This window comes from Protopterus annectens, chromosome 8.part0 (genome assembly GCF_019279795.1).
Source record: "Protopterus annectens isolate FY-2018-M chromosome 8.part0, PAN1.0, whole genome shotgun sequence".
Classification (NCBI taxonomy): domain Eukaryota; kingdom Metazoa; phylum Chordata; order Ceratodontiformes; family Protopteridae; genus Protopterus; species Protopterus annectens.
The window spans coordinates 1,398,976,281-1,398,988,487 of NC_056741.1; the positions used below are offsets into that span (position 1 = coordinate 1,398,976,281).

Below are 12,207 nucleotides of genomic sequence, written 5' to 3' on the forward strand. Positions count from 1 at the left end.
TTTTAGAAGGAGATGTGCCTTTATGGACTTGTTAAACATGCAGAACTGTGCAGTCTCTGCAGCTGTAAGATAAGAATTATTCTAAATTCTCCCACTCTAAGCCTTCCTTACTTCATCTTTTTTCAGACTGCGAACACTTAATAAGAAGAATGCTGGTCCTTGACCCTTCCAAGCGTCTTACTATTTCTCAGATTAAAGAGCACAAATGGATGCTGACAGAAGTCCCTGTTCAGAGACCAGTCCTTTACCCACAGAGTGAAGAAAATGTTTCAGCTGTAGGAGGGTATAATGAACAGGTCCTGAGACTGATGCACAGTTTAGGAATTGACCAGCAAAAGACCATTGAGGTAAATTCCAGAAGCTTCTGAACTTTTATTTTGCCTGTGTATTTAACTCATAGAGTGAATGTATCTAAGATCCCAGGCTGTTAGTCTGTGTGTTACTATAGTAGAACAAATGTCATTGCTGAAAACAGGTTAAAAAACTTCATAAATCTGCACAAAGCATAAATGATTTGAGCAGGAAAATCATCATGGGTCTCCGAACCACCAATTTAAGCTTCTTCTTCTTGTCATTCTTGAAACTCCACTTTCTGGACTGTAACTGTGCAATGTTTGCAGAGGTCGTCTATGTGTCTTTTGCTGAAGCAATCTTTTTCTCTCATGGAATAAAATACCATCTGCTGGGTTCTGAAAACTGCTCAAAATGTTATTGTGTATTATTGAATAATTCATCAAAAGCTGTTAATACAGAGGATGAATTAAAACTTGTAAAAGTATTTGCAGTTTATTTATTTATTTATTTATTTATTTATTTATTTCCAGTTTGATGACCAGGGAGGTCCACTGGGCTCAAAGAGCCCGATGTCCATCGTGTTACACTGCTTGCAGTCATTACACGTGGGTTATCCTGCCGTCAGGCGGTTCCCCAGTCGGCCTGAGTTCCATATTCTTGGTCCGGCGTCGGTTGCTGTCGCCTCCTCCCTGACGTCAATGCAACAGGGATATATAAGATGCAGCTGACACCATTTTCCCCAGTCTTTCATGCCGCGAGGTACCTGAAGCAAAAGCAGTTCGCAAGTGCCGGTCGGCCGACTCCTGAGATTTTCATTCCGAATCCAGAACCGAATTCTTCTACAAAGCTAAGTACCCCGTTGGGGAAACTGTTTCTTGCCTCAGACCGATGTCAGTAAAAGTTAATAACTGTATTTCTTGTGGGAAGCAAATACCTCATAAGGATTTCCATTCTTATTGTATCCCATGCCTAGGCCCTGTCCACAATGTTACTGGTTGTCGGTTTTGTGCTAGTTTAACAAGCGCACTATTAAACGTCGGTTTGATTTTGCCCGATATTATTTTGGCAGAAAATTCAATTACACCATGCCGTTGGAACTTCCGATGACTGGTATACATAAAAAGTGCAAAGACAAGGATAGGCATCCGAGGCCCAAAACTGACAACGAAGCCTCTTCTAGGCCAGTCGCCGGTTGTCCGGTTTTCAGCGAGGCGCCTTCGCAGCCCCTGATGACCGCTTCTGTAGAACCACAGGCCACCTCTGACTCCCACGTGGAGATGGCTGAGCCTTCGGACGCACAAGATTTTCAGCCTACCGAAACTATTCCTTCAGAGGGATCCGGAGTAGCTGAACAACCCACAGCTTCAGAGGGTGTTTTCAGACCTACTCAGTTAAGCATTAAATCTTCTGCTAAGTCTAAACCTCCTTTAAAAACAAAGAAACAAATACAGCATTCTCCAGGACAGGCCTCCATGCCCAAGAAACAAATGCTCAAAATGGCCGAAGACCTAATCACTCTGATCAGGGGGTCCCATCCCCCTCCTGATAAAAGGCCTAGACAGGATGCAGACTATGACTCATCTGACCAGGTATCCATCTCTTCAGACTCATCCTCAGACCTAGGATACTCTTTACCCCCTTATGAAGATTCTGATGCTGAGGAATCAATTCCATCGGCCTCTCTGCCTGAGGACTACTCCTGTGGGGAAACCTTACATAACATGAGGGAGCATTTCCATTGGGAAGGCCAGGATTACTCTGAATCCAAGAAAAGGCTCCGAGACTTCCTTTTATTACCTCAACACAGACCCCTTGCTATTCTGCCAGTGTTAGATATTGTGGATGATGTGCATACTGAATCCAGCTTAAATCCTGATTCTTTACCTCCAGCCCCAGTTAAGTCTGGCAGATACTACAGAGTCCCTGACTCACACAAATTTCTTTATAAAAGCCCTTTTGCTGACCCTGAAACTATTTCTCAGGGACCCAAAGGAGTTAAGGCCTCATCAGCAAAGAATCCAGTCCCCTCTGATAGAGATTCAAGAGCATTAGACAGATGGGGGAAGAAAGTATATACATCTGCAACTTTAGCAATGAGGGCCTTAAATTGCCAGTTTCACATACTAAAATATCAGCAATTTTTGATGTCTCATTTGAAACAAAAAATGCTTCCAGATACAGATCCTCCTAATTTTAAAGAAATGCAGGATTTATTGCATGCTGCTGAACAAGTGGGAAAACATACTTTGCAATGTGGTTTTGATTCTTTAAGGCCTCCTGTAGAGCAGCAGTTACAGGCTCTGTCATTAGAAGACATGCTTGGTTAGAAGAACATACATTACCAGATCATTTTAAAGCAAAACTATTGGATGCACCTTTGCAGCAGGATGTGTTATTTGGAGTTAAGGCAGAAGAGGTATTAAAGAAAATGGAGGATAAGGCAAAATCTATGCAAACGGTGAAGGATTTCTTACAGGTTCAGCCTCCTCAATTTAGCAGAAATTGGCCAACAAAGAATTTGTCCTTTCCAGTTACAGACAGACCTCAAAGGGGCAGATACAGATGTCCAAGAGGTAGAGGTCAACCACAAGGTCCTTACAGGCCTCGACATTGGGGTGCATCAGGCCAGAAAGATGTGGAAGACAGGCCCCAACCATATAAGAAACAGTCCCAATGACTTCCCACTACAGCTGCCAAACAGCTCTCTCTTGGCAGCCCGCTTGGGAGGAAAACTGGCACTTTTCTATCACAATTGGCATATGATCACCAAAGACAAATGGGTTCTCAACATTGTATCTCAAGGTTACAGGTTCTACTTTCATACTCTGCCAAGATTAAAAGGAATGCCAAATCTGCCACCAAATCAGTGGGCAGAGGCTCAAAAACAAATTACAGCACTCATAGACATGAGATCTATTCAAAAGGTACCACCACAGGAGCAAGGGCAAGGATTTTACTCAAGACTCTTTCTGGTTCCCAGAAAGGACAAAGCACTAAACACTTACCTGGATGTTCTGAAATTCAAAATGTTGACACTACAGCAGCTTCTTCCCATGCTGGGCAAGAAAGCTTGGCTCGTAACCTTGGACCTCAAGGAGGCATACCTGCATGTCCCTGTCAGACAAAACTGCAGAAGATACCTCAGATTCATAGCTGGTTCAATGCCCTATCAATTCTCTATACTGCCTTTTGGCTTATCTACTGCGCCCAGGGTCTTCACAAAGTGCCTGGCACCAGTAATTGCATTTTGCAGACAGAAAGGAATTCAAATTTCTCTGTACGTGGACAACTGCCTGATTCAAGCAGGGAGCAAGGACATTCTTCTAAAGCATCTGGCGTTTGTAAAAAAGTTATTAAGTTGCCTAGGGTACACAGTAAACGAAAATAAATCAAAACTAGTGCCCTCACAAGAGATAATATTCCTGGGTGCCAGCTTGATTACAACTGCCCAGATGGCTTATCTCATGCCAGACAAGCAAGGACAACTGACTCAATATTTTCAATTGATGGCAACAAGAACCCAACTCCCTGCAAGAAAAATTCTGCAGACCTTGCATACTACTAATTTCATATGCCAGACTGCATATGAGGAAACTACAGTGGTACCTAAGAGTGTCTGGTCTCAACACTGTCAAAGTTTGGAAACAGTTATACCACTAATTCCTTGCCTTCAACAGGAGTTTTGATGGTGGGCTCAAGCTTGTCACCTCAACAAGGGACAGCCTTTTACTCAACCCACAGCCAGGCAAACACTGACAACAGATGCATCGGATTACGTCTGGGGAGCACACATGGCAGGAAAATGTATTCAGGGCAAGTGGCCCGCAGAATAAAGGCATCTTCACATCAATCAAAAAGATGCTAGCTGTACAAAATGTCCTTATAGCCTTCAAGGACCTGCTGCATCCAGGACAACTATTACTAAAGACAGACAACACCACGGTTATGTGGTACATAAACAAGCAACAGGGCACTCACTCTTATCCCTTCTGCAGGCAAGCCATGACCTTGTGGAACACAGCTCTAAACTATCAAGTTCATCTGCAAGCACAATTCCTGCCAGGAAAGAAAAACACACTGGCAGACGACTTAAGCAGAAACATCATGGATCCCCACGAATGGGAATTGAATTCACAAATATTCAGAATGATAACACAGAAATGGTGGAGCCCGGACATAGATCTGTTTGCATCCCCAATGAACTGCCAGCTACAGAAATTCTGCACAAGGACTTACTATCCACAAGCATGGAAAGTGGATGCCCTCTCATTCAGCTGGAAAAACCTACAAGTATATGCTTTCCCCCACCACTGCCTCTCCTTCCAAAGGTACTCATAAAAGCCAGGCAAGAAGAGCCAAAGATGATCCTGATTGCACCAGACTGGCCACGCCTGCACTGGTACCCAATCTTAAAGAACTTATCACAAGGACCACCCTGGATTTTGCCTATAATCCCACATCTGCTGACTCAGCACAACAATCAGATACTTCACAGCCAGCTAAAGACTTTAAACCTGGCTGCATGGAAAATTCCTTAGTCAAGCAAGCAATGCCTCCCTCCAAAGCTGTTATGAATGTCATTCTGGAAGCCAGAAGGCCTAGTACCAGGAAAGCCTATTCGGATAAATGAAGAGATTCTGTGCCTGGAGCCAGGCTCACAGCCTTGACCCTCTTGTCCCAAATATTCCTCAGATACTACACTATTTAACTGAGATGCTGGACAAAGGCCTCTCCTTTTCGTCCATCAAGATCCACACCTCTGCCATCTCTGCTCATTACAACACGGATCCACCAATTTTCTCTAATCCTTTGCTAAAACAGTATCTCAGAGGGGCTAAAATCATAACCCCCCCCCCAGGTAGAGCACCTACTCCAACTTGGGACCTCAACTTCGTGTTAGAAAAAATAACTTTACCTCCTTTTGAGCCAGCTAACACAGCAGATTTAAAATATATCTCTTGGAAAACTGCTCTGCTCCTGGCAATAACATCAGCGCGAAGAGTTTCAGAATTACAGGCACTAGTGGCAGTGGAACCTTTCATCATTTTCCACCAAGACAGGGTGTCTTAGAACTAACCCTATGTTTATGCCAAAGGTGGTATTAAGTGTGGCTCTAAACCAAACTATTCACTTGCCAACTTTTTATCCAAATCCACAGAATAAAGGGGAGAGACTACTGCATTCTTTGGACATACACAGGCAGTTACGCTTCTACTTGGACAAAACCAAAGCTTTCAGAAAATCTGAGCAATTATTGGTAGCATATGCTGCAGGAGCACAGGGAAAAACCGTTTCAAAACAGACTATTTTCAAAATGAATAGGACACTGTATACATTTATGCTATACACATCATGGGAAACCTGTACCTAACAGCATTAGATCTCACTCCACCAGGGCAACAGCCACTTCAACTGCCTACCTCAGAGGAGTACTACCAAGAACATTTTGGAAGCAGCAACTTGGAGTTCTGTACATACCTTCACCAAGCATTACCATCTGTCTCTATACTCTAAATCCAGAGCTGGCTTCGCCACTGCAGTGCTGCAGGGCCTTATAGCCACCCCTAATGCCTTATAGAACCAGCCACCCTACCTCAGCTTTGGGATTCCACCCAAGTGTAATGACTGCAGCAGTGTAACACGATTAACATAGTACAGTTTTGTACCTACCATAAATGTAGATGTTCGAGTGTAAACACTGCTGCAGTCCAGGTTACCCTCCCTCCTTCCCCTCTTACTTGCTGGTACATACCTATGTCTTCTACCCTTTACTACCTATGGGGAGTATTTGCTGGTAACTGATAGTTGTTGATTGCTGTTCTTATGTATGTTTTATTAGCAATTTGATTTGCTTACCTCTTTGGGGGCACCTGACATCTGGGGCAAGAAAAAATGAAGAAAATGGCATCGGCTGCATCTTATATACCCATGTCGCACTGACGTCAGGGAGGAGGCGACAGCAACCGATGCCGGATCAAGACTTTGGAACTCAGGCCGACTGGGGAACCGCCTGATGGCAGGATAACCCAAGTGTAATGACTGCAGCAGTGTATACACTCGAACATCTACATTTATGGTAGGTACAAAACTGTACTTTTTCAGTGGAGGCCCAGGGAGAAAAGCTCCATAATACAAAGTACAAGCTACATCATACAAAGTACAATACATAGTTGTAAAGGTACCAGTTAAACAACTTGTAACTAAGAACAGCAAAACTAAGCAAAGTTAAACTGCAACATGAAATAAAATATGATACATATTTACATATTTACTGGTTGAGAAACAGTAGTACATAGTTAAATTTGTACAGAGGGTTGAAACATCTGAGAATGGTATAAAAGTAACATTAAAATAGGGTTAATCCCTAGTGTGTAAGGAAGAATGAATCTTATGAGTAATGAATGTATTTATGCATTAAGCAGGTTAGGTAGGTACAGTGCAAATGCACTTCCATTTATAGGAGAGGTAAGAATGGAGCTGGGTTTGAAGAGTTCAAAGTTTTCAGAGATTCTTAGAGATGAAGGGAGAGAGTTCCATTTTTGGCTAAGGAAAACGATAGGAGAAGCTGACCAGCGGGATGATTTGGTTTGTATACAGAGATTAGATTTTGGTGGGCAGATCTTAGAGTTCTGTGTGGGGTGTATAATGGTAAGATGTTAGTGCTGGACATTTAGTTGATTTAAAAATAAGCTTGTGAGCTGTGGTAAGTTGTTATTCCTTGTATTTTATTTTTCAGTGTTTTTGTGGCATAGTGGTGTCATTCTGTTTTGGTGGCAGTTTGCCTGTGACACAAGTGGAATTTCTGGCCTCACAGTTATCTTTAGTATGTTTAGGCTTTCCCACCAATGAGACTTCAATTGTTTTGAAGCACGAGCACACACACACACACACACACACACACACACACACACACACACACACACACACACACACACACACACACACACACACACACAATTTATTCTTACATTGTCATGCAAAGTCTGTTTAGCTTAATTATGCATAATTCTTCACAGAATTAGGACATTTTTCTGTATTTCCCTTTTGTTCACTCCTCATCCATTCATTTCTCCTTTGTGCCTCACTTCTCTCCTTCATTTATCCTAGGTGTGTCGTACAGTGACATTACATTTAGCATGTTTTGCATGCTGCTATCTGTTATTAATGCTGTGAGTCATGTGGTGACAATTAAACACCATTAAAGCATCATATGATATCTCTTCTACTGCTTTTTCCCACCCAAGCTACTGTGTGTCATGGGGCTACAAGTGCTCCTTAACCCTTGTCCTGGTGTCAGTAGATTAGTCAAAGTCAAGTCAAAGTAAACTGTATTGTCATTCAGAAATCACACAGGTACAAAAACTGAATGAAATTCCATGTCTCCAGACTCAGTGTGCAGAAAACATGTAGACTATTTTACAGACATTTCCACATGTAACACCTGGCTATTACATCACAGATATGCAGATAGACAGACTAATATTGCACATAATTAGAAACACATTTTAACACTTTTTGAACTGAATACTTACTTGCATGAGACTTTAGTATTGCACAGATACTTGGTTAAAGACATTGCACTGATCCTTGCACAGAAAGAGATATTGAGTATTGCACTGTGAACATTAGAGTATTGCACTATGGACCTTAGAGTATTGCGCTATGGTTAATTTATGAAATTGCATGTATTGCACTGAAAGAAGAGATATTTTGCTGCATTGCTACTGCCCTAGATGGCCTATAAGTTACAGTCATGCTGAATATTGCACTAAGTATTAGTTGAGACTGAGAATGAGGTGAGAGAGGTGTAACCAATGTGGGTTAAAGCAAACTACAAAATAACACTATAGATTTAGGGTGATACTATGGCGTTATTATTACAGGGAAGTTATACATATGTTTCAGTTTCTTGGTTTAGTATTATTTTAATAATGTAAGAGCTACTGCAGTCATGTCCTGCAGTAGGTCTTCCAGGACTTCAGTGGCCCTTGCAAAGAAATTGAATAGGTTTAGTAGACACAACCTCCATTTTAGAAATCCAAATCATTGTGGGTCCAGGGTTTGCAGGTCAGCTATCACTTTCTGGTCACTGGCAGCAGCCAACTGGCCCCTAACAGGTAAGTGAATAACAAGAAGCTGTGCTACTGAGAATAATCCTCTGTCTATGATCAGCCAGAACTGTCTGAGAATAATCCTATGTCTGTGATCAGCCAGTACTGTCTGAGAATAATCCTATGTCTGTGATCAGCCAGTACTGTATAAATATGAGGATACCACACTGACAGCTAGTTCTGCCCCAAGTTAACACAGCAGCTGTATTTTTAAATTACAACGTTAATCAGACAGTTAAACTGTCAGAGGCTGATTTTATTTATCATTTAAGGTTTCTTCTTCCCACAATGCCCTCTTTATCATGGCATTATTTTATTGTATTACCCCACCTTTTCCTTCAGCCATTTATTTCCTTTCATTTAGAAGAGGATCACTGTAAAAGATAGTCTCCTTTTAGAATCCCTGGAGAGAGAAAGACAGGGATTTCCTTTTATTTATGCTGTTTGCCATCTCCTGAACAGATGCTTATGGGCACGTTTGTTGCAGCAACAAACTGCGGCTAAATCAGCTGCTTTTGTACATTATGTTTTAGTATTATAGGTTCATAGGGGTATTTAGAGGCATATACACTACACCCGTTTGTATTGAGAGTATATTAGTTATCCCTGGGAGGAAGGTTACATCATCATCATCATCATCATCATCATTAATCCCCCCTTTCCACTTTTCAACATGGGGCCGGGGTGTTGCGCCATCTGTCTCCACCTTTCTCAATTCCATGTCCCTCTCCTACTTTCTTCGGTGGTCATGCCTGACTATTGCAGGTCTTCCCTCATGGTGACTAACATCTTTTCATACCCCAAGCACAAATTTATGGTCTCCCATCCAACCATCAAATTTAGTCTTGTAAGTAGATATGGTTTTACTTCAACATATAGAGGAACTTTATTCAAAAGGCAGACAATCTGCTAGTTTATACATCTGCCACACCATCAGGTTTTGCTAATTTTGAGGTGGACTTTGAGATTTTAGACATAAATATTAGGTATACCATTCAGAGAAGATCAAAAAAGATGGGGATTTCCAGTGTCTGAAAGGCTAAACACAGATCACTCAGTAGTCTATGTGAGACAGAGTAGAGGAATATGGCTTTTTGTCTTTCATGAAAGTTTAGATTATGGTAGTCCAAAAAGTTTCTAAGTCAAGGTGTTATGTAAGTTACATTCCAAAAGGGGTATTACCTTCAGGGATAGGTCTAATAAGAGAACAGCATGAAAGGAATCAGGACTAAACAGGACGTAGAAGAGATACCCCTAGCCACATTCAAGACATGATGAGTTAAAGAAAGGCTGTTATCACTGTAAGAACCCAGGTCCTGGGTAATTGTATGTGTTTTGAGAGGTGAATCAACAATGTGTTTGGAGAAGAGGGTAGTGTCCTTCCTAAAAGTAACTTTCCTACATTTTTGGCATGTAAGGTGAGCCTGTGACTGACACAGTAGACAGTGGTCTGTTCCAGGTCCTTCTGGAGTAGCTGAGTGTCTTTGATGATGACAATTTCACCCAGCTTGCATCCATCAGCATGCTTAGATTGTCACAGTCCCAAGATGTCTGCTTTCACTTCTGATAAGCTACTAAACATCGGGAGTCCCAGGACAGAGACCTTTGGAGTCCTGCTGATGACACTCCTCAGGCTAGAGGCAATACCATCTTCCTTAATAGTAAAGGTTCTGTTGGAGGGATTGTTGTCTAGCCAACAGGCTATATACAGGCTAATGTTAAGTTGGGAGAGTTTATCTAAGATGCCAACATGTAGGGTGAGGTTAACAGGCCTTGATGAGGTAAAGAAAAGTAGTATGGACTGTCAGCCCCCCATCCAGGACTTCAGTGACCCTTGCAAAGGAATTGACTAGGTTTAATAGACACAACCTCCATTTAGAAATCTGAATCATTGTGGGTCCAGGGTTTGCAGGTCAGCTATCACTGTTTATTGGCTTGGCAGTTATGCGGCCTATTACTTTACAGGTGATAACTTGTGTGGTTAATAAGTGTGTTAGTTTCCAGTATCTGCTATGGTGCTGCCACTGAGTAATGGTACAACCGTGGCTGTTCTTCATGCTACAGGGACATAATGTATATAGAGAGTTAACTGAAGAGGGTAAAGACAGCTTTGGCAAGTGTGCTTGACACTTATTGGCAGACATGTAGGGATATTATTGCATCTCATGGAGCTAGTATTTTTGATTTTGGCAGATATTTAACATAATCCAAGTTGATTTGGGGAGGGTTGAGATGGTCCGTGGTGGAAAGAATATCTGCCTGGGATTGGAAACGTAAAATCAGTACTGAATTTATCTGTAATGATGTTAGCAATAACTTTGGGGTCATAGTAGAAGACACTACTAGAAATAAGTTTTGACACAGTCATGGGCCTAATTTCCAAGTTTGCTAATGTAATTAGGTGGTATTGTTATCTTTAGAGTTGGTAGATGCCCTGAGTTCAGAACTAGCCATTCACTCCTTGGTGGTATGCATCAGGGTTTTATTTATTATTTTTTAGTCTCTTTTGTATTGGGAATGTGGGGCAGTGGGGAAAATGATAAGCATTTATTTGCAAAAGAAACTCCTTCACCACTCATTTACTGTCAGGCATTGGTGTCAAGCTTCCTGTTTCCTTTACTTCAGCTACCCCCACTCATCTATGGCTGAAAGTCCCACTATGTCTGTTTCAGCAAGAAATTAAGTCAGTAATCCCAAACATGCACAACAGATTTTATAGGTTGTATGGTCTTTTCCCGGATCAGAAGTCTGATATATAAAATGTATTGTGCAGTATGATGTAAGCCTAAAGCAAACATATGGTTAAATAGTTTAATATGGAACGTCAAACAAAACTAGCATTGTGGGCACTGAAATGGCTGGATGCATGCCACACAAATGGAGAAACTGCTAAGTTGTAAGTTGTACATGATAAGGAAAAACGGTCATTTTATTGGGAGAAACAAATATATTCTCGAATGAGGAAAATTTTTGTTCAGTGTGTGATTGTGATTGTGTTTGAAGTTTGAAATCAGTATAGAGAGTTTGATACTAGACATCTGCTGTACTAACTACAGTGGAGCACACAGGGTGTTTTCTGTTTTACCACAACTTATGACACATTTTCTTTCTTTTTTCCTTACTCTAGTCCCTACAGAATAAGAGTTATAACCATTTTGCTGCTATCTATTATCTTTTGGTTGAGAGGTTAAAGTCACATAGGAGTAGTTTCCCTGTGGAGCAAAGACTTGATGCACGCCAGCGTCGACCCAGTACTATCGCTGAGCAAACAGTTGCTAAGGTAACCAATCATTACTGAATTACTCATGGCAACAGTGTATCAGATCTGAAAGTGATTATGTGCTTTACTTTTATTATGTTTAGGGAAAGAGGCAGTTTTTTGCAAGTTAAGTATTGATAAATCACATAATGTTCTAAGATGTATTTTTGTCACGGACTTCACCCATGTATCTAAACTGCAGTGCTTTTGCCGGGCGTATAAACAGGAAGTATACACTAAGTCTGATAGCAGGTACCAAAATTACATAGAGAATTTTCTTGAGCCATATAACTGATAAGTTTAAGAAACTTTGCTACAGGATATGCCAGTTTCATCAGCATAACTTGGCTGTCAGGCAAAGCAATAATTACAAAAAAGTAAGAAAGCAAGGCCATAATTACAATAATGCAGTAACTGCAAATTAAGAAAGTAAACATTTCAAGTACAATATTTGAAAAAATACCCATGTACATGTGAGCAATGCAGAAACCATTCTGAAAATGACTAAGTACAAGTTTACATAATAAAATTATATGAAATGAG

General features: G+C 41.2%; 1 protein-coding gene across 1 annotated transcript in view; it reads left to right on the top strand.

Annotated features, from left to right (window-relative positions):
- The window catches only part of SIK2 (salt inducible kinase 2), an 811,735-nt gene that overhangs the window by 641,614 nt on the left and 157,914 nt on the right, over nucleotides 1-12,207 (top strand). Inside the window, exons 7-8 of the mRNA XM_044080995.1 lie at nucleotides 127-347; nucleotides 11,533-11,685. Coding sequence (XP_043936930.1) covers nucleotides 127-347; nucleotides 11,533-11,685 — 374 coding nt within the window. The remainder of the gene's footprint in view (nucleotides 1-126; nucleotides 348-11,532; nucleotides 11,686-12,207) is intronic.